The sequence below is a fragment of the Lissotriton vulgaris genome, chromosome 4_1 (genome assembly GCF_964263255.1).
Source record: "Lissotriton vulgaris chromosome 4_1, aLisVul1.2, whole genome shotgun sequence".
NCBI classification, from domain to species: Eukaryota; Metazoa; Chordata; class Amphibia; order Caudata; family Salamandridae; genus Lissotriton; species Lissotriton vulgaris.
Window position 1 is genome coordinate 2,074,090,295 of NC_141691.1, and position 23,149 is coordinate 2,074,113,443.

The 23,149-nt window shown below is 46.8% G+C and overlaps 1 protein-coding gene across 2 annotated transcripts in view; it reads right to left on the reverse strand.

Annotated features, from left to right (window-relative positions):
• Positions 1-23,149, reverse strand: part of LOC147725045 (casein kinase II subunit alpha-like) — a 212,231-nt gene that overhangs the window by 100,152 nt on the left and 88,930 nt on the right. For both annotated transcript variants that reach the window (XM_086966512.1, XM_086966510.1), the window contains exon 2: positions 6,836-6,969. In XM_086966512.1, coding sequence (XP_086822638.1) covers positions 6,836-6,936 — 101 coding nt within the window. In that variant the 5' untranslated portion in view covers positions 6,937-6,969. The remainder of the gene's footprint in view (positions 1-6,835; positions 6,970-23,149) is intronic.

Below are 23,149 nucleotides of genomic sequence, written 5' to 3' on the forward strand. Positions count from 1 at the left end.
GCGGTAACCAAGAAGCATACTTTTCAATGGAAAGCCAGCGTTTAGCATAAACGCAGACGAGACCCAATGAAAATGTTGGCCGGGGCTTCAAGTCCTCTTCTGAAATCTCCACGGTCACAATAGCCCTCGCAGAGCGAGCAGTGCAGGAGTGCTGCAACGCTAGGCGAGACCTAAAAAAATGCTGCACAGGAAATAAAGAAGCTAGGCAAGAAAACCACCCAGTAAATGACAAAGGTTTGACCCAGTGCCAACTATCTCTAAATATTTCAGTGTATTAGCAACAACTGGTTTTTGATAACTCCAATCTAAAGCGGACTGTAGACGAGACCTAAAAGGCACCCACTGACACCAGCTCTATGCATGCACTTGCTATGGCAACTCCAGCAGAAACATGCCTCAGAGACACTGTGTGGCACCATCTGGCGCCAGTGGCTGGATACTGCTATAGACACATTTCTGGATCCAGTCCCAGGTTTGGAAAGGGTTTGCATGCCGGAATGTCATCAGTGATGTTAACAATGATGTCATTAGAGATGTCTTAGTGATGTGATATGTGAGGTCATAAGCAGGGATTGACAGGTTGTGAGATGTAGTAAGCTCAGTGATCTATGACTGACAATTTCACTCAATTATAACCTTTGCTTCTTCATTGAGCCTCTAGGCTTTTTAACATGGTTACGACTATAGTGTCACTTTAACCTTTGTTTTTTTCAGTACATTTGTGTGTGTGTTTTTTTTAACGTAAAATGACCTTTTATAACCATACCAAACTATAATGTAATTTTAACCTTGTTTTTTTCCGTAAATTTCAACCTCCGTGGGCTGCCAAACCTATGCAGCGCTCTGCCTTCCACTCTATATGGCGCAGGGTGCAAAACAGGGACAGGCTTGTGGCCAGGCTGCAGTGCCATCCCCTAGTGGGAGGCCAACCTAACTCCCGCCTTAGGTCAAGCCCCCAGTGAGCAGCCAACAGCCCATGGACACCCACTGCACATTCTTCCTTTTTAGAAAAAGAAATCTTCAGTCCAGCGGGACTCTCACCAGAGCATATGGGTTTTCTGGCTGCTGGGGGAGCAGTTAAAATCTCCTATGCGGGTACCGCTGGGACAAGCGCGGCCAAAAAAACCCAAAAAAGCATTTTCATTGAATATAATGTAAAAATAAAATTACATTATATACAATATTTCATTCCCACAGAGAAACGTTGGGAATAATTTATTTATCGTTAATACAGCGTCTCGCCTTGGCTGACAAGTTTCGGCTCCCTGGCCTTTATCAATGTCAGCACATTATTGTGATTAAATAAATTAAATACCCCCATGACGCACAACGTGTTTTAAGGCTCGACATAAACGAAGGACACATTTCATTACAACTTCATAATGCTGGGTAAACATAGCTGCCATTTTGAGATGATGGATGTTGAACATTTATCTGCTTAATCTACTCAAATGTTTATATGCATTTCCATTAATTGATCATAACATAATGGTATTTCATTTTGCCAACATCATAATCAGCTATTACATTTATCCTAGATATATACTTACTTTAATTCCCCCATGTTTAGTGACTCAACTCCTAGTTTATTGTGCCCTGGATGGGCCTATATTTTATTTGTGTAACTAATTCATGTTTTTCTCCTCCATTCTAAATTTTACATGAAAATTCCACTCCAGCTCCACAATAGTAGGACTTTCTTTTTTTAATTATAATTGAAGGGTGTCCGTGTGCCCCCCGCCTCCCCCACCCCCTTCCCTAGAAAGTATTTGGCCCCGGGGACCGCATGACCTGGTGCCAGGCATACTTTTTAAAGGGGAGTCAGGCTGCATGGTCCCCCTACCAGGGCCTATTACAGCCCCAGTGACTCCCTCCCCCAGAGGCTTGGATTTGTAAAACATTTTTATTCTTTGTTGTTTTTAATAAAAAATCCCATCCTAGGGCATGCCCTTTATTTTTTATAAAACAAGGTAAGGGGGTCACAATACTGGGTGCCCTGGTCCCACCCAGTGTTCAAGTTGCGGACCGTGGGGGGTGCCTGAGGGCCTCTGCGGACCCTCCCAGCTTCCCGCCTCCTGCGGGAACCGGCCCTGATCTTTTACATCGCTAACATGCAGCTCCCCATGTGTAAAAGCAATTCAGCTCCGCTTGCAGTAAGCAATAGCTTTTGCTGCTGTTGATTACTAGAAGCGAAGCAGCGACTGCTATGGCTCGGCAGGAGCCATAGCAAACACCAGTGTCCTCGGGGTGGGCACCCGGGACATTACAGGAGCCAGTCCTGTGGGGTAGCAGTCCTCAGGGTCATCTAGGGCTCCAGGAGCAGGGCCCCCCTCCATTGTGTGATTTAGCCCCGGGGACGTGGTGGACCCCGGGGCAGCGAGGTGGGGGCGCCTAGCCCCCCAATGTTTTCGGTTAAAGCCCCAGGGAGGTGGCGGACTTTGGGGCCTGAAAAGAGTCTGCACGCCCCTCCCCCCAGCGTTGTTTAAATTTAAAGCCCTGGGCTGTGGTGGTCCCCAGGGCTGTGGGGGAGCCGCGCACGCCCACGCACAAAAAAAAGGCTGCGGTGGGTCCTCTAGGGCCCCCTTATAGTTCAAATTAAAGCCCCGGGGTTCATAAAGCCCTGCATTCTTTTACCATAAATCCCCGGGAAGGTGGCAGTCCCCGGGGCTGGGTCTAAGGGGCACCCCCCAATCATAATAAAGAAGCTGGGGAGGTGTTGGTGGTCCCCAGGATAATATTCATCCCCAGTAGGGTGAGGCGCGTGAAACCCCCCCCTTCCCTCCATTATAAAAGAAAATGCCTCTGGTACCTGGCCCTCCCGGGGGTTGATAATAAAATAGACGCAGGCATTTTTACACTCATTTCTCTGAAACGGCTACACAGATTTACACCAATTCACAGAAAGCACAGTTAGTGGGTAACACTCTTTCTTTCTATAACAGGTGAATTTAAGTGGTTTTTAGAGTTTAAAAGTTTACTTTTCACCTAACTGTAACTTCACCTTCACCTTTGTTTATATATAGATTACTTAGTGGCGGTCGACACTAGGTTGTTAGTTAGGTCTTCTTTTCCACAGAAAGAGCGTTTTTTGGTTTGATAATTTTGGCCCCGATAGACAAATCTCCACATAACTTTAAAAAAAAAATGTTTATCCACCCTGAAGTTCTTTCCTGGCAAGGTTTGGGGTGAACCATCAATAAGAGGCCGAATAAAAAAAGGAGGCCAAGGTCTCAAAACGCAAAATCCCCATGCATCTTCTGTAGACTTCTTCACTCAAGGTTATAGCAAAAACTGCTGAATGGAATTACACCCAATTGGACAGGGATTTAGATTGTGGTCTGCAGATTGTGATTTATGTGATTTGGTGTAAATCAGCTTTGTGTCTTTTTAGAAATTTAGGGTAAAAAATAATTGTATGTTTAGGCAGTTGGGTCCACAAGAATCTTGAGACTCTTGCGGGAGCGGCAGTTTAACCCCTTCCATGCTCATGACGAGCTCAGCTCGTCATGAGGCACAGTTGAGCTGTGCTGATGACGAGCTGAGCTCGTCATGAAAGAACCAAAATCACACTTTCCAGCACAGGAGGGGAAAATGCACAGCAGCGATCTGGTTAAAACTAGATTCTGACTGGGCTCCAGTGGGAGTCATACTCCAGCGAGAGCGACCACTCTGTTAGGCGGCCAGCAACATGAGAAACATGTTGCTGGCAGTCATTAAGGGACTCTGGGACTTAGTCTCCTCTCCTGAAGTTATAAAAAAAGACAGCTATATGGGGGCAGGGTGGGGATACCCTGCCCACTAGGCCACATACTTAAGGGCGGGCCCCGTCCCCGAGCCATTAATGGCCTCGGGCTCCGATCTCCAGAGGGTGCCTCAGATGCTATGTCCCGGGGAGCCCACCCCGGGCAATAGCAATTTCCCTACTGGCAGCAGCATGGGCAGGGAAAGCGGTGGTTTCAACAAAAACAAAAAACATGTGTGGAACATATTGAACACAAACACCTGCACACAGAGTTACTCTTGAATGCAAAGGTTTAGATTGTGTTCAATATCTCTACACAGAGGGAGGGCACACGGAGGGATGGGGACACAGAGGGAGGGAGACGGGAGTCTCAGAGGGAGGGGAGTCTCAGAGGGAGGGGAGTCTCAGAGGGAGGGGAGTCTCAGAGGGAGGGGAGTCTCAGAGGGAGGGGAGTCTCAGAGGGAGGGGAGTCTCAGAGGGAGGGGAGTCTCAGAGGGAGGGGAGTCTCAGAGGGAGGGGAGTCTCAGAGGGAGGGGAGTCTCAGAGGGAGGGAAGACTCAGAGGGAGGGAAGACTCAGAGGGAGGGAAGACTCAGAGGGAGGGGAGACTCAGAGGGAGGGGAGACTCAGAGGGAGGGGAGACTCAGAGGGAGGGGAGACTCAGAGGGAGGGGAGACTCAGAGGGAGGGAGACTCAGAGGGAGGGAGACTCAGAGGGACAAAGACTCAGAGGGAGGGGGACTCAGAGGGACAAAGACTCAGAGGGAGGGGGACTCAGAGGGAGGGGGACTCAGAGGGAGGGAGGGAATATGAGGCTTCTGATGGATCAAGCCCTGATCTTTGGACTGGGTAAGAGTGGTCTGCTTAATTCAGACACTCGGTTCATCACCACCCCCTTTTCTGAATCAGTAATGGAGATCAGCAGGCCTCTGACCCTCAACGCTTCCATTCAGAAGCACCATGAATTTCAACCCTCCAATCAGGGAAGGTTCTGGGCCTCACTAATGGAGTTCAGCAGGCCTCTGGACCTCAACGCTTCCATTCTTAAGCACCATGAATTTCAACCCTCCAATCAGTGAAGGTTCTGGGCCTCACTAATGGAGTTCAGCAGGCCTCTGGCCCTCAACGCTTCCATTCTTAAGCACCATGAATTTCAAGCCTCACTAATGGAGTTCAGCAGGCCTCTGGCCCTCAACGCTTCCATTCTTAAGCACCATGAATTTCAAGCCTCACTAATGGAGTTCAGCAGGCCTCTGGCCCTCAACGCTTCCATTCATAAGCACCATGAATTTCAAGCCTCACTAATGGAGTTCAGCAGGCCTCTGGCCCTCAACGCTTCCATTCATAAGCACCATGAATTTCAAGCCTCACTAATGGAGATCAGCAGGCCTCTGGCCCTCAACGCTTCCATTCATAAGCACCATGAATTTCAACCCTCCAATCAGTGACGGTTCTGGACCTCACTAATGGAGTTCAGCAGGCCTCTGGCCCTCAACGCTTCCATTCATAAGCACCATGAATTTCAAGCCTCACTAATGGAGTTCAGCAGGCCTCTGGCCCTCAACGCTTCCATTCATAAGCACCATGAATTTCAAGCCTCACTAATGGAGTTCAGCAGGCCTCTGGCCCTCAACGGTTCCATTCATAAGCACCATGAATTTCAACCCTCCAATCAGTGAAGTTTCCTAGTCTCACTACTGGTATTCATAAGCTCCCTGAATCACCCCTTCTGTTCTAAAGGTATCTGCGTTCATTCCTGCAATTCACAAGCATCAACTGTGTCATCCCCATAGGTTCCATGCTGGCAAATATTATTCACATGGGTCCTCTGCTTCATCATTTACATCCCCACAAAATCCCAACCCTCTGAATGATGCAAACATTACACACTCTCCAAAAACGTCGCCCGATCAGCAACGCTCTTCCCAAAGACCCGTTCTAAACTATCCTGCAAATACTGAGACTTAAGTCCATAGCCAACCAAAAAACTTGAGCAAAAGAAATCACCCAGGTCATCAATGCTCTCCTAATGATCTGACAAATGGTACCCAACCAAGCACCCTGACCCAGAAATTTAACCAGAACGTCAACATTCTTCCCAACAAGCAGGCACATTATGTCCCGCTGGCACTACAAGCACGGTCATGACCAACCAAACACCCTGACCAGAGGAAACCAACCAGATCATCAAAGCTTTTCCCAACGATCTGGTTAGTGAGAAGGCAATATATGTACATCATTGACCCAAGACTCTTGGTTTCATCATGACCCCTCAGCACAAATCGCCAACACTCACAAAGGCACACTGGACTGCCAAAAGATGAGCAGCCTCAGAGCACTAGACTGCTATGGCGATGAGGGCTTACAACCAGGAAGATGATCACCCATCTTCATAAATATGTGAAACACAAATCTATGCACTAACATGAAACTTCACCTGCCTACCACCAATCAGACACGATACTAAAATACAACACGAACCAGGTTCGAAGATGCAGTCTGACGGCTGATGCACAGTCTCTGGTTACCACAATGCACAGAGGTGAACATACAATTCACTGTTGTGAGATGCAACATGTGTCAGACAGCATCCATTTCATCCTCTTCCGTCTTCACTTCATCTTTCTGCCCTCGAGTGCCAACGATCATTACCAAAGTGGTTGTTCCAATTTTAAGCAAGCATTTCCTTTAAACGTTTTATTGATTTTCAATCGGTCTCCAATAAAAACAATGCTGACTAATCGTTCCTGCTTGCTTTAAAAAGGATCTGGCAGTGGTACCTGCTGAGTCATGCTTAGACCTAGCTCACAGCAGGAGCTGTGGTAGGAGAAGAGACGTGAGATCTCCGATGACCCTGCAGTGACCAGAGGCAGTAGCCAGGTCTGTTCACTGCAGTCACATTGTTTTCGGGCCAGAGACAGTATTGACAACACTTAATAGAGTGCAAGGTATTTACATTGTAGATGAAAGTCTGGCCCAACCCTCAGCTAAAGTGAAATGGTTACATATCTAGGAAAAACCTTGTATTTGACTCTTTCCCTCACTCCTACACACAGCTGTGGTCTGTTTCCAGATGAACAAGAGAAAGGACTCACCCCCATTCTACTACGTGTGACTCGTAGTCCCAGTACTCGCGAGGTCTCTGTGTGTTGACGTCGGAGTAGACCCTCGCTCGGCTTGGCACTGGTCCCGACATGGTGCAACAAAGAGAAGTTCAACTCGGTGGGCCCTGAAAAACAAAAAGACAGACCAGGGAGGTGAGATTAAATTGAACGTCAAGCCACCAAACTGAGACTCCACCATCACAAGTGTTATAAATGGAAAATCAAAGGAGGATTCCAGAGGCAAGGCACGAGAGGGGCGAAAACTGCCATGTGTGCTTGGACCCTGGTATCCCATGGCAGAGCAGCTTCCTTCCTGCACAACACATGCCCCAAATCTTCCTTCAAGGTGTGAACTAATTCCTCACTTCATACCATACACATCTCAGTGTGACTCACACATGAAAACCTCCCAGTGCCACGCGGACACATCTGACATAGCGTATAAGCATCATGATGCCTTGTCCAGGTGGTTACCATTCAGGCAACAGAACACATCACATCAGAGCAGAGATTCATAGAGCCACAGAGTGGGAGGATCATTGCAATTATAAGAGGCCATTGGGATATGAGTTTTGAAGACCGCGTTCTTTACCGCATGCAAGCAATAGCGCTGCTTGGCTACATCTGCGCTACCTGAGACCGTGAGCGTCCTAGTGCTCGTCAGACTAGTGAATGCGAAACATCGAATGCGACAGTGGACACTGTTATATTTCAAAAGTAATTTAGATACGTTGCGATGCAGATGAAGGGACAAAATTCAATTCTAATTCCCGAGCCCCATATCTGGAGGATCCGATTTGACTAATGATTATCTATGAAATCAGCAATTGGAATTGAATTTAGTCTCTTGATCTGCATCGCAATGTATCTAAATTACTTTTGAAATATCGCACTGCCCTCATTGGTTGGTCATCATTATAGATTTCCCACCCGTATTAAGAATTCATCAATTGTCTTTACTGTGGCCCTCTTCCTGACGAAGGCCCCTTGGCTGTGCTGAAACGAGCGTAGAATTCCACCAGTCATTTGAAGTTGTGCCACTCTATTCTTAATTGACAGTGTTCTACATATATTGTGCTGACTTATCATTCCATGACAATGTGTTATTATTTCAACAATGTTTTTAATTTGTTTCCAGTATGGTTGTGAGTCTGTATGATGGATATGAAAGTGAATGAAGGATTTTAAAATCTTTTTCATGGTCTAAAAACGTAATAAATGTCAATTTTTGTATTTATGATAAATGTATTGTTGTCTTTGGTTCTGACAATTATTATATATGCGGGAGCATCAATTATGGTCTACATTTTAGTTGCCTTAAAGCTGCACATTTATTGAATTATTCCCTACGTTAACCCCTTAAGTGCTGCTGACGGCCAATGGTCGTCAGCAGGGCTACCTCCCCAGTGCTGCGCACGACCATTGAACGTCCATTCAGCACTAGTTCTAATGGACAGCGCAGCACTGGGGAGAAATGTTTACACGCAGCTAAGGTGTTAAGGAACCTTATTCGAAACTGTAGGGGACCTCTTCTTTGCACTCACCTCCTGTGATGGACCACTGGCTGCGCGCCTCCAGTGATGGACCACTGGCTGCGCGCCTCCAGTGATGGACCACTGGCTGCGCGCCTCCAGTGACGGACCACTGGCTGCGCGCCTCCAGTGATGGACCACTGGCTGCGCGCCTCCAGTGATGGACCACTGGCTGCGCGCCTCCAGTGATGGACCACTGGCTGCGCGCCTCCAGTGACGGACCACTGGCGCCTCTCCAGTGACCGACCACTGGCGCCTCTCCAGTGACCGACCCTTGGCGGCGCGCCTCTCCAGTGACCGACCCCTGGCGGCGCGCCTCTCCAGTGACCGACCCCTGGCGGCGCGCCTCTCCAGTGACCGACCCCTGGCGGCGCGCCTCTCCAGTGACCGACCCCTGGCGGCGCGCCTCTCCAGTGACCGACCCCTGGCGGCGTGCCTCTCCAGTGACCGACCCCTGGCGGCGCGCCTCTCCAGTGACCGACCCCTGGCGGCGCGCCTCTCCAGTGACCGACCCCTGGCGGCGCGCCTCTCCAGTGACCGACCCCTGGCGGCGCCCCTCTCCAGTGACCGACCCCTGGCGGCGCGCCTCTCCAGTGACCGACCCCTGGCGGCGCGCCTCTCCAGTGACCGACCCCTGGTGGCGTGCCTCTCCAGTGACTGACCCCTGGCGGCGCGTCTCTCAAGTGACCGACCACCACTGTACATCTCCTGTACGAACCACTGGTTTGCATCCCTTTAATGTGCTGCATGCCTCCTCGTGCCATGGCCGCATCCTTCAGGTGAAAGGCTGGTTTGCCTGCAGGAGGTAGTCACCATGGCTGCCCCTTCCACACATTCCTGCACTTTGCACCTCAGCCTCCCCTCGAACTTCAGGCTTGCAGGACTGGGTGGGGCCCCCACTTGGGGTCACATCATAGGAAGGTACTGGAAGTGGCAAGCCCCGCCTCACGTACCACGGAAGTGACCTTTGCCCCCAATGTACAGGTGCCTGAGCATGCCATGAGAGAGGAAGTAATCTCCCCACATGCACTTAACCAGCCCGATGGGGCAGACGGGAAAGAGGTGACGGGCAGTCTTTTTAAAAAAATGTTTTAAAAGAAAGCTGTGGCAGTGTGGTGGAGGGCCTGTCGAGACTCCTTCAGAGCCAGTCACCTACCGCCCCCTCCAAGCAAACAGTATCTATCTGCTCCTTAAAAGATTACATCCTCTTTCAGTGACCTGCAACAAGTAGGTTTCTTTACTCTTCATTAGTCCTCCTACACTTCTCAGCTCCCCATCTTTTGGGGGCGTCGCCCCCTTGGATTCCCTTCCACCCCCCCCGACGAGGCAGCAGCTTTCTAGATACTTCAGTGGAGGCTGTGGAAAATTAATACAGCTTGGTGAACATTATCGGCGCCATCTTGCCCCTTTTCGAGCCCATTCGTGCGCGTAAGCGGCAGCCATTTTGAGCACCATGGCCTCCCTGCCCCTCGCTGATAGCCAGCGCGTCTCTCTGTCTATTTAACCTCGCAAGCATCCCCCCCGCACGCTGACAACCCCCGCTCTCTCATGCCTTGGGTCATAAACCCCTCTCCAGCACAGCTTCACCACAGAATCCCATCCTGTTCCCAGCGCGACACCTCCCCTCATTCCTTTCATGGCCTCAGATCCTTTTGATGCAAACCCCCTTTTCCTGTGTCCCCGTTTGTCTTCCTTGTTCCCAGGCCGCCACCTGGCCCTGCGGATACTGTTTATTACCCCGTACAGTAGGAAGCTTCCCCTCCCCATCAAAAGACCCTCGAGCCAATCAAAGCCCCCACCCTATGAGATCCGATCAACCCCATGCATTCCGTGAATCGGCGGAATGCCCTGCTGTGCGACAACCATCACCTGTTGTGACCGGGGTGGGGAATCCAACTGAAAATGTATGTGGGAACGGGCCTGAAGGGGAGATTCCGAGGATGTTCTTTCAAACATCAAAGTGTTGCGAGAATGTGTTATGTGCAATAAAGGTCATAAACCCTAGTATAAGAGGCCAGGCCTCAGAGATGTGGTTAGAGCACCTCGTGACGATACTTGCTGTCTGACTTGATGTTTTCTCCTCCGGAGAGAATAAAATCCTCGTTTCCTGCCTTCCAGTCTCCAGCGCCTGCTTCTTCATTGATTAACATTGGTGGGTCATAGAGGCGATACCGCCGGGCAACATAAAAGGGTCTTTGGTTACTGGTTGTCTTTGAAACCCTTTTTAACAAGGCCACCACACTTGAAAGTTCCTGTCTTAAAGCAGTGCTTCACAAACCTCTTACAATCACCACCCACTTTTAGTAGGACAAACCTCCACCACCCACCTAGCTTTAATGAACCACACTGTCATTTACAGACCGCACATTTACCATTGAAAGAGTTACTACATTTGCACAGACACAGTTTTACTGATAAAACCATACTGCACACAAACGAGAACATCGGTTTCGTGAATATTTATCATTTGTGCACCATGTAAAGGGTCTAGTTGCTTTGATCCTACTAAAATCTTGGCTACCATCACAATTCAGAATTACAAATATATATAGAATACTTTTTTCGCTTTCCTAACTGCTGGATGCATACAGTTCATTTAGAGGTATTTGTCTTTGGTTGTGCGTTACGAAAAATGACATCCTTCAGCCTTCATTTCGCACTACCTGTTTATACCCGGAGAGGATAGTCACATAATTCACAGTATTATTCTTTCTCGGACTGTAGAGTCAGAGGAGTTCATAAGCGCAGGAAAAAAAGAAATGAGCTAGCCTGGTTGGCATTTGACCTCTGTCTTTAAAGCGCAGCAAATGTGACAAGATAAACACAGAATTTAAAGGCATCACAACAAACACTCCGCCCTCTTCCTGGAGACAACGCCTTGAAAAGAAGGAATGTTTGAGCACTTGACAACGAATGGTATTTGAATGGTATTTTATCCCTGGATGCTATCTTTAAATGGAATGTTAGTAATACAAACAAGCATTTGCAATGCAAAAGGCCTTCATTTGCAAGAGTTGGAGCGATTGGCATTGTAAATGATAATGGCTTTTATTTATGTGTTTACAAACCAGCAAGGACTACGCAACCACCGCTTGCAGGTTTTGTAAACACATCATTAAAAGGCAGTCATTTACAATGACAATAGCTCAAACTCTTGCAAGTGCAACACCTTTGTGACACCCGCGCTTTAGATTTTACCATGGTAATTTAAAAGAAATCACGCAAAATGTTGTGAATTATAAAAATCAGCATTTAACGCTATATTGTAGCTGTTCTAAAGAATGGGGAAAATGGAGAGGAAAGGTGAAAGCGAAAGATTGTTTTAAGGAGGTTCGAAGAAAGAGTGCGAGGAACCTTTAATTACATTTGATCCATTTGAGGGAGAAAAGTTTTTGTGGTAAATGCTGCAATTGTATATTCTTTTTTAGGTCTCGCCTACGTAGCTCACATGCTCTAAATAGGAGAACTTTAGCCGTCGTGCATACGCCTTGCGGGAGTGCGCAACGGCGCGCCACAAGCACTAGTATGTGCTTTGAAAAAGAGCAGACTGCTCTCCCCAGCGCCCATGCACCACTCGCGGGTGCACCCCTCTGCCTTTCTCTCCCGCTGCAGCCTGCATGGCTTTTTATTTTCTAAACTTTCAGTGCGCATATCTTTTTCATTACCCATCTCCTTCTTGTTTCCCTTCTTTTAGCACTCTTGTTCTCTTCGGATGCTTTTTGACTTTTTTTTTCGAATTAGTCATTATCTGCCCATCGAGGCGCACGCTTGTCTTTCTCTTTACCCATCTCCCTCTTGTTTACCTTCTTTTAGCACTCGTCTCTTCTGATGCTTTTTGACTTTTTTTTTCGAATTCGTCATTATCTGCCCATCGAGGCGCACGCTTGTCTTTCTCTTTACCCATCTCCCTCTTGTTTACCTTCTTTTTAGCACTCTTGTTCTCTTCTGTTGCTTTTTTACTTTTTTTTAAATTAGTAATTCTCTGTCCATTTCTCATTCTGTCTGTTTTCGTTGCTGACCCGTCGGACGGACTTCACGGCAAGCACCCCCCGCCGCCCCCCAGGGAGCCCGGGAGGAGGAGTCTACCTCCCACGCCAGGAGTCGGCCTTTCTCTGCTGTACCCAGCCACCACCTCTACAGCATCCCAGAGAAGGAGCTACTCCCTTCCACTCCCCAAGCTGACTTACCTGCTCCTCTGATTTCCGCAAAAGTGCGTAAGACTGCTGCTTTTCCTGCATCTCTGTGTAAGGGCTTCCAAGGGAGGGATTTCTTCCCCTGGTTGCATCTGCCCTTTCTGCCGCTCTCCTAATGCATCCGAAAAGAATGTGGCAAAACTTCTCGGTTTTGACTTAGGCTTGTTTTCATGGTGCCTGGAAAAAATACGAGCTTGCAGCCGTCTAGAAGGGGGGAGAGGAAATAGAGTATTCTCTGCAATTTTTAATGAACCCATGTCTGTGTGTGTGCGTGTGTGTTTTCATGCGAGTTCATATTAAAATATAGACTAGGGTGCATCTCTGGGCCCTACTGCCACTAAAAGGTGTTCTCCTTCTTAAGGGTCTTAAAGTTCCTGATTTACTGCTCCCTATTACCAACCTGGTCTCCTGTCCTATTACTCCACTTCTTTCCTCTTTCTTCCCTTCCTTTCTTCCCATCTTTTGTCTCTCTCTCCTTATTCCCTCCCTTCTTCCTCGCCGATTTCCTCTTCCCTTGCCTCGTTTGTTCGTCCTTATGCTCTCTCTTATCAGTATCCCTTTCTCCAATCTTATTTTTTTCTCTGCATTTTTTTAATCCTTTTCCTCTCCTCCTTCACTCATTTTCATATATCTCCCACAGTACCCTACCCAAACTCCCCAAAGAGTAAACAGACAGGCTCTGGGCTTACCAGTTTCCGAGTGGGTTCTAAAATTACTGCACTAGGTACAGGGCAGGCTCCCACCTTTAGACCTGGTGTTACCCGGCAGCTGCACAATTGATCAATAGGCTACTATTCACAAAATATTGTGTAAAGCTTCAAAACTTTACAGATTTTAGGGACTGGTACAAATTAATTAGATTATTCAGTGAAAGTTACTAAATATACATTTGCATGCAAGGTTATACCATCGCTAGAAATATACAAGCATTGGCATAGCCAATAGGTCTCGTCTTTGGGACCTCATAAGTATTAAGTGTTGCATGGCTAAACACTTCTAAGGTCCCAAAGTCAAAACCTATTGGTTATGCCAATCCTCATTGCTTAAAGATGTTGAGTCCAACGTTATTTGTTCTTCTTGGCCCTGAGTAATCATAACAGACTATCCTGTAGGAATTTGTAAAAGGGACAAGCCACAGTCAGGACCATGGACCACTAGGAAATACAGTGATGGACTGAGTGACAACCAGAATAGAATGTGCCTAAACTCTTAAGTGCTGGAGGAGGAATTGACAGAAACATTCTAGTTTAATCACATACTGTAACCTTAATGACACTTTGCACTTGCACAAAACATGCCACATTCCTATCACTAGGGCACGCCTGTCACCTCACAAGGCAGCAGGATTCGCAGCAAGCCTCTGCCAGAATTCCCCACTGAGGATAAACCAACCCAGGAAGCATGAGTGAAACGGGTGGAAACAGACATAAGGAAGGAGACTGTAGGAAGGTCCTAGCCCAGAATCGGACAGGAAAACAAATCAAGGAAATCCAGGAGCCTTTTCTAAGCAGAGTCCCGGAGATGAAATATCAAAGCGCGCCTTTCACTATACACCGCAAGTTAAATACAGCACTTCATTAAGGTTGAAAAAAAGGCGTTTTCCAATTATTTACTTTTGAAGTGGCACCCGCTCTTAAGCTTAAGTTGTTTATAGCTAAAGCGGGCTGTGCACAGACTAACAAAAGTAAAAGCGCTGGATAAAATAAATCAAAGCATTTAAAAGAGAGTGCGTCCTGGCAGAAGATTAGCAATTTAGTGCTCACAGTCTGTAACGAAAACAACAAGAGTAACAATATATGTATAAGGGGGAGTCCTCATGGGAGGTTACAACAGGTGAAAAGGAGGGACTACTAAGCCTATTGACCAATGAAAAGCCACCATTTACAAAGGACAGTACCTGCAGCCAATTAAAAAGATGGGTGGAAAGTGTGTGGGGCTGAATGCCCATATCCTAAATACAGCATGTCTCGAAGAGGCAGCACAAGCGCTGCCTAGGCGAGACCTAAAAAGATGCTCCTATTTTAATGAGCCTTTTGTTTAAATGGGCATGCTGTTAATAACTCAGATAATGGTTTTGTGATAGAAGTATGGATTGTGACGCAGAAGACCTAATGCAGCATGCAAAAGTTATAAACTTTGCAGGTGGGATGACACCAAGTTTATTGTGAAGGTTTGACATATTTTATAGTCTCACATTTTAACAAATACAAACTGGTTAAAAAAAAAATCTACGTTTGCCTTGGTTGTTGATAGGAAGATGGCTAGGACATCCTAGTGCAGAGGCCAGGGTGTGTGAAATGCAACTGTGCAGAAAGCCACAGCTATTAAGACTGTTGAGCTGGAGCAAAACTCACGACGAGCCATGCTAAGAGAGAATACATGGATAGGCGAGAGACTGTCCAGAGAGACGTATACGGGACCAAACTAAGCCATTCTCTGCGGGAGCATCATTGTTTACTTAAAAATGAAGCGGTCTGTTAAGCTGCCCTCCTCATCATCATCACTGTCATAGTGGCAAGACCAACAAGTCATTTAGGCTAAACAGAGCGAGCTGCACTTTAAGCCTGATAATCAGTCGTTTCACATCATTTTTATGGAGGTACTTCTGCTCAGTAATGGGACAACCAGCTTTTTTGTTGACATCTTTATGAAAAGCAGATGCATTCTGAAAAAGATGTTTTGGTTGATGATGGACTTTGGGCTTCCCACTAAAATAGGATATCCTTTGTACTGTGACACAATATAATTTACAGACTTAACTAAATCTGCTGAATTCAAAAGTCTCTGAAGAAACTAACTTCAAGTGTAGCCAGGACTATCTACATGTGATCAGATCCAAACCGAGCACTAATAATTCTATACAAGAAAAAGCAGACAACAAATTAACTGAATGCATGCGCAGAAACCGACATTAAGAAAATTGGTCATGAAGTGATTGAGTGCCACCAATTGCGGTTGTGAGGAAAACGAATGAGGAATTTGAAATTATGAAGACTTTAGGAGCGTGCTGAAGCAACAACTCCTTAGAGATCATTTAATGTCACCACACTTACAGCAATGGTTTCATGTGGAGGGAAGTGTTTCAGTTGGATGATAAACTAGCTTTAAATACACGCGATGCACTCCCTTTCAATCTATTTAGGACTGGTCTAGAAAGCGTCCAGCACATTACTGAAATCAAGGGACCCCAGCCTAAGCAATTTTAAAGACTTTAGCCGCAACTCAATACACAAAAATACAGAAAAAATACAGAACCGCGCCAAGAGTCCTGTTGGTGAATGTGCGCTCTTCAAATTTTCAATAACATAACATCTAAGAAAAACAACTCTACAAACAATGAAATATTTACTTCACAAACCAATTAAAAAATAGCAACATTTTAATTGAAAGGTTGGAGCTATTCTGAATTCAATTGAGGCCACCTACCTTCCATACTATATTCTGATAATGCACCTGCACTTGCTCCCTCAAATAAATTGGAGGAAACCAACTTAACTTTTAGTCTCTAATTTCAAATTCCTTTGTGTTTATAGAACATTTTAAAATATTCAATAATTAAATTTCCTTCTTTATTTGTATACACTCTATTAATATTATTTAATCTTCTAAGCGGTTGTAGGGCCCAAGAATATCCTTTGAGAACCCCAAGGGGACCCTGGACCACAGGTTAAGAACAACTGCTGTTTATGATTACAAAACATGCACTTGTCAGACTGACTAGCTTTGCCAATACGTACGACTGATGGGATGTATACCATTAGATTTCGCAATACAGGATATACACATTAGTTTCAATATGTGAAAAGAACAAGCATTGGCAAAGCCAATAGGTATTGTCACCTGTATGAAAGTACCGAGCTGTTGGCTATGTCCATGTCAGTCTGAAAAGTATTGTTTAAAAAAGTAAAAGAAAAAAAGGATTTGAAAATACCGGGGGAAAAGCAAACATCTTATGGTATATCAAAACTGTACAGTGATTTCAAAGTCTTTAATATTTGTAAAGGGCATGGTTTATTTTTTTAAGCACCTACTCAGGAAATTCTGAACAGAATTTAAAAAGAACAAGGAAGTGTTAAAATGTAAAAGGAAATGCTTGTCCGGGCCTAATCTACTTTCCACAGGATCCAGCGATTTGGGCCAAAAGCCTATCAAACAGGTTTGTGTATCTCCAGCAGAAGTGTCATGCTGAGTACACCTTCTGTCACAGACACTGGCTGAGTGACTGCAGCAGATGGCCCTTCCCCTAGCGCCATGATAGCATTTGTGTGCCAAAGCTTGTACACTCATGTAATATGTAGAATGCATGAGGTAAAACAAAAATAACCTTTAAAGTCTGCTCTTAAGCCATATCCAGCAATAATGCTTCTGTTGCTGTGCTTTTACATGCAAGCTGGCAGGGTTGAGCAGCAAATGAGCAGAGGGGGTATTTAAGGAGGGAAGTAGCATATGAGAGATGTTAGAATTGGGGGTCTCTGGTTGGCGCAAGAATTCACTTGTGACAAGCAGGGACCCTCTCCTCTAAGTCAGGGCAAAGGACTTACTCCTAGAAATCACCCCTGCTCACCCTCTAGGTAGTGTGGCGCAAGCAGACAAGGCTAAACTCCAGAGTACATACGGCTAAGCATCTGTATAACACACACAATAAATCATTAACCCACCACACAGAGACAAGACTGTTTTGTAAAAATATATTCTTTTATATAGAAACTCTCAAGCAGGCTTTAAATACAGGCTTCAATGACTTAGTAAGATTCCAGTTACTTGTAGAAATGCCACAGTTCTTAAGGAGCAATGTTCAGTCTTTAAAATAGTGTCACTGGGTCTCAAAACGACCCCTTAAGGCTTAATCTTGGCCCCACAATGATCTAGGCAAAGAGTACCTCGTGCTGACTGAGTTAGTCACCGCTGGTGCGCTGCAAAGCACTTCGGTACGTCTCGTACGGGCAAGAGCAGAAGTGCCTCGCTAATCCTCACGCGTCTTACGTATCACACGTACGGCGCTGAGGAGGGTACGAGGCGTACGGAGCGTCGGGTGGCTGTGCGGCTCGTACTGAGGCCAAAAGACAGGATTGAGGAGTCTCACTGGTACGGTGCGTACAGCGTGGGGGCAACAGCGGTCACAAATGGGTGCGCGCCTCACGGACTTCGTGTCCAGAGCGCGGCGCACTTTAACACGCACACAGTACCTTTTTTAAAATTGTATTTATTAAAGATTGCATAGTAAAATGCAGCAATTACATATTAGAACGTCATGTATTTCTGACAAATCAAGCATTCATGGCTCTGCTGCTACACATTTCGGAAGGATACCATTTTTTTGTTTTTTCGTAAACAACCAACAAAACAGGCAAACGTCAGTACAGTTATAAATCAAATCTGACATTTCAGCATTTAAGTACCAAAGTAGGATGAACAAACATATCCCACGGAGTCAATCAACTGTGGGCGGACCAAATGTCTGTCGCGAGGCAGTTGGCACCAGATCCCAATACGCACCTAGTTGTGTCTGGCCATATGTAACATTCGAAAGCCAGTCAGTAAATTTAGGCCTGGTTTTACGTCCCCAGTTCATGGCCACTCGCCGTTTAGCATACAACAACAATAAAGCATGTAACTTTCGACCTTTGGGCTCCGTGTTCTCCACTAATCCCAGGATGCCTAGGAGTGGAGAAGGAGAGTCTGCTCTATTCAGGATTTGATTGATAACAAAAATTTCAGACCACTAATCAAACAGAGCTGAGCAGTTCCAAGCTACGTGCAAAAAGAAAGCACCTTCCTCCCCACATTTCCAACATTTGTCATCGTCTCTAATACCCATGCGATGGAGAGCTAGCGGGGTGCGGTAGAACCTGTGGAGGAACTTGTGTATAAGTCGGAGTTTGTAGTTTGGGGAGAGTTCCAACAGCTGCCTACAGCAGAATGACCACTGCTCGTCAGTCAGAGGAGTTCATTGTTCCACAGTTGCTGAGATTTAGACACCACTATAGGGGATTGCTCTTGCATGGAATTGTATAGACGTGATACCAGTTTCTTCCGGGACGCCCTAGCTAATCTGTTCTGGAGTGCATGTAGGTGCGGCGGCTCCTCAGGGAATTGGTCCCACATCGCTTTGCATGCAGATTTGAGTTTGTGGTGTGTGAACCTGTCCCTAAATGACAATGGCCGGTCCTCTTCTGTAACCTGCAGATCCCGGAATGTGCCATCAGGGTATATGTCCGCAAATGTGTGCAGTGTGGATCCAGCGATAGTTACCTCACCTCCGCCTTCTTCCAGGCATGGAAGCATAGGGTTCTGTTTAAGGGGGATCGCAGGCGCATATAACAGGGGTAGGGCAGTTCGCTTTAGCAGCTCACGCCACGTCCATTGAAGCATGTTGACCGAATCTATGTCGTGCGTTGGCCTGGGAGCTTTGCGGTAGAGGGCCACTCCTAAGGGTAGCGGAGCAACCATGTCAATCTCAACCGCCACATGAGGTTGATAAGGTGTAGGATAGGCCAAGAAGTGTAGATATTGTGCTTGCGCGCAAAGTGCGTACAGGTGCATGTCTAGAGCGCCCATGCCACCCTGTCGAAGCGGAATTGTTAGCAATGCCCACGAAAGTCTAGCTTGACTCCCAGCCCACACCAGTGTCAAAAAATGCGAGCACAGACAGGTGAAAAAATGTTGTGTCAGTGGGATAGGTATGTTTGCAAACAGGTAGAGGAATTTAGGCAGTACAATCATTTTCACAAGTGCAATTCTACCAGCTAAGGAGAGGGGGAGTTTGGACCATATCGCCACTTAACTTTCAAGCCAGGACACCGCCCTGCCAAAATTCAGAGTCCAGAGATCTTGGAGTTTTTGGCTAATCCAAATGCCTAGGTATTTTACCTCATCAGCTTCCCATCGCAGAGGGTAGTCAGAATGCACCTCACAAGTATTGTCAGTAAGTGGAAAAATACCCGACTTAGACCAATTTATGGAAACACCAGATAGCCCCCTAAATTTAACAAATTACCTCAATAACTGGTTTAGATTCTCAGTTGGGTTAATCACATACAGACCGACATCGTTGGGGTATAAGGAGATTAGCAAACTCCGGGAGCTGAACCCAATACCTCTGGCGGTATGATGCTGTCTAATTCTGGCAGCTAGTAGCTCCATGGCAATCGCGAACAACAGTGGGGACAATGGGCACCCCTGTCTAGTACCTCTGGAATTTGGGAATGGGTCTGATACCATGCCATTTACTCTCACCCTGGCCTTAGCGGCAGTGTAGAGCAAGCAGATTAGATTTACGAAGGGGCTAAATCCCATGCGCTCCAGTATAGTAAATAGATATGGACATTCAAGAGAGTCAAATGCTTTTGTAGCATCTAGAAATACCACTGCCGCTTGTATATCCGGGTGTAAATAATGTAGTGTCGAAAAAAACAGTTCTTAGGTTATGTGTGGTTGCGCGGCCTGGTATGAACCCTGATTGGTCCGGAAGGGCCACCATTGGGAGCAAGGGTTGGAGACGATCAGCTATTATTTTCGCATACATTTTTACGTCTACATTAATCAGGGATAGGGGCCTGTATGAGTCCAAGTGCTGGCAATCCTTATCCGGTTTCAGTAATGTAATAAGGGCCTCTCTCATCTATTCCGGCAACGTTCCTACCTCCAGAGCCTCAGCGAAAACAGCATGTAGTCGCGGAGCAAGCTCATCCACATAGGTCTTATAAAAAGCCGCCTTGAGACCATCAGGTCCCAGAGCCTTATTTAGCGGAAGAGCCTTGATAGTTGTGGCGATTTCCTGTACTGTCACGGGTCGATCCATATACTTCCTATGCGCATTGTTAAACCATACAAGTGCTATGGAATCTAAAAATGACTCAAGGGCGTCTTGCGGCACAGCATGAGTGGACTCCTATAATTTGGAGTAGTGTGTAGTGAACGCCTGTAGTATCTTGTTTTGTCCCGTTGTCATGACCCCTGTAGCATCAATGATTGTGTGCATATGTGTAGGTGGTGAGATGGTATTTATCATTCTAGCTATTGTTCGACTGGGCCTGTCCCCCTCCCCGTATCTTCGAGCTTCAGCCTGCTTACCAAGGAATGTTAGCTTGCGCTGTGCTTCCTCGGCAAAGTCTAGTAGTTTGGTTTTAATCTGAGAAGCCAAGTCTGGTGTAGGATCCTCACAAAATGATTGTTCAAGAGCCTTAAGTTCTCTCTCAATTCCAGCTAAGGTATTTCTTATGGCCTTCAAAATCCCTGCCTTACGCGCTAATCACTGCCCCCGTATGACAACCTTAAAGGCGTCCCAAAGAACTGCCTCAGTAGCAACGGAGCCTGTATTGTTAGTGAAGTAGTCCGTTATGTCGCTCTTATTTCTTCCGTGAAGGCTGCATCTTGAAGCGCATGTGGTGGGTGGCGCCAGGTAAAGGCCCTAGTGGGGGCCCCCGGAATGTCCAGCTCTAAGAGACAGGGAGCATGGTCTGACAGGGATCGGGCCAAAATTCCAACATCTATAGTCCAGGTGGCCACATCTTGAGATACTAACCAGAAGTCTAATCTGGACCAGGCCGCATGATGTGCAGAAATACATGTTCCCACCTTGGCGCCAGCATTGCGTGATCTCCATATAACAATAAGTGAGCCCTCATTTATTATGCCTCTTAAAGCCTGGCTAGCATGCAGGTGTAATTGTCTGGACGTGCCCTTTCTATCCAAGGAGTCATCTATGACCACGTTGAAATCACCTCCCCAAATAACTGTAGAGCAGTCTAGAATCGCAATCTGCACCCGGATCGTCAGTGTTTGGCCCATACACAGCCACCAGAGTCATACTTTTACCGAGCAGGGCGCCATGCAATATTACATATCTGCCCTCAGTATCACTGGTCACCGAATGCTCCCTCCAGTCCATGCCCGACGTAAAAGTATAGTTACACCCCTTGCATAGTTTGAAAATATAGCTGAGTATGCGGATCCCCATCTTGAGTGCTTAAGCTTGGGTGAGCACGTGGAATTAATGTGCGTTTCTTGCAAGAAACAAATGTCTATGTTGTGCCTGAGTAGGTAGCTGTGCATCAACCTGGACTTTCTGCTATCATTCAAGCCCCTTATGTTCCATGTTGAAACTTTAGTCGCCCCCATTGTCTGTAGTGCAATGCAGCGCGCACGCACTTCAATTGACTCACATTAGAACACTGTAAAGCAAAAAGAGCATGCAGATTCGTGTAATCTTGACGACTTGCCAAACATCCCCTTACCCAAAACCTCCCCCTCCCACACCAACCCCCCAATCAGGTTGTATCATAAACCCCCCTTAACACGCCGATGGCGCTTAAACAGTAGAACTTTTAAATTGTGGGAGACACCCCTCAGAGACGCGGCATCTGGAGCGTACACCCCTGTTCGCACAGGGTGGCTGCACTATTTTAGGCTGTTTCACTGACGGGTAGAAACGAGCAATGTCCCACCACCCAGGGCAGATTCTCATTGAAATATCACACAGTATCCATCAGACTGAGCAGCAATACACAGCACGTGATATAGATAATATCGCCGACCCATAGCACAACCAACAGGATTAAACAGCAATCTTAGCATGACAATTCTGGCAATACCAGTAAAGTGTGAACCACATCCGGGGATTATAACGTTATAAGGAACGTCAATTTCAGTCATTGTCACTCAGTAGGCCCCCAGTATCAACCTCAGCTAGAGCTTTCCTTTTGGACCTAGGCCCACTCCCATGTTTCGCAAATTTCAGTGCAGAGCCCGCATCAAGGAAATGGTGTGTTGTGCCCTCGTGCACAACCCGCAGTTTAGCCGGGTACATAAGTGAGTACGGGATTTCCGCCTGGATCAGCAGTCTCTTGGCAGGCAAGAACTCTTTGCGGGCCGCCTGCACCAATGGTGTGAAATCGGGATAAAATGAAATGTTGTTCCCTTTGTGTGTTATTCTCCCCTTTTCCCAAGCCAAACGCAATATTAGGTCCCTGTCCTGATAGTTTAGTAATTTCACTAGGATTGGTCTTGGCGGGGTTCCAACAGGCGGCTTTTTCCCCAGTGTTCTGTGCGCCCGTTCCACAGTGAACACCGGAGAGAGGTTAGGGTCAAAAATGTCATGAAGCAATTCCGTGATGAAGACCTCCATTTTCCTCATAGCCGTGGTCTCCGGAATCCCTGTGACCTGAACGTTGCACCCCCGAGACCACGCTTCCAAATCGTCTACTTTGGCGCACAACGCTTCAATTTTCTTTTCCAAGTTTGTTTTGTGCGATTTGGTATCTTGTTGAAACTCACAACACTCAGTGTGCCTATTTTCTAGGTTATCTAGGTGCGTTTCATGCGTGGCAACTTGGGAGCGCACATTGTCCAGCTGGGCCGTCATGGTATCCAGTTTTGCGTCTATACTTTTGAGGCTTGATCTCACTTCAAGCATTAGGGCAGTGACATCCATCTCCTGAGGGACTTCTTGGGACGATCCACCTGCGGCCATGGGTCCCTGTTCAGCGACTTTGGCCTGTTTTTTTTTTTGTTCAAACGTGAGTTTCGGCTGGCGAGGGTCACCTTTCCCCATGGTGTGGTATCTGGGCCGGGCGCCCCCC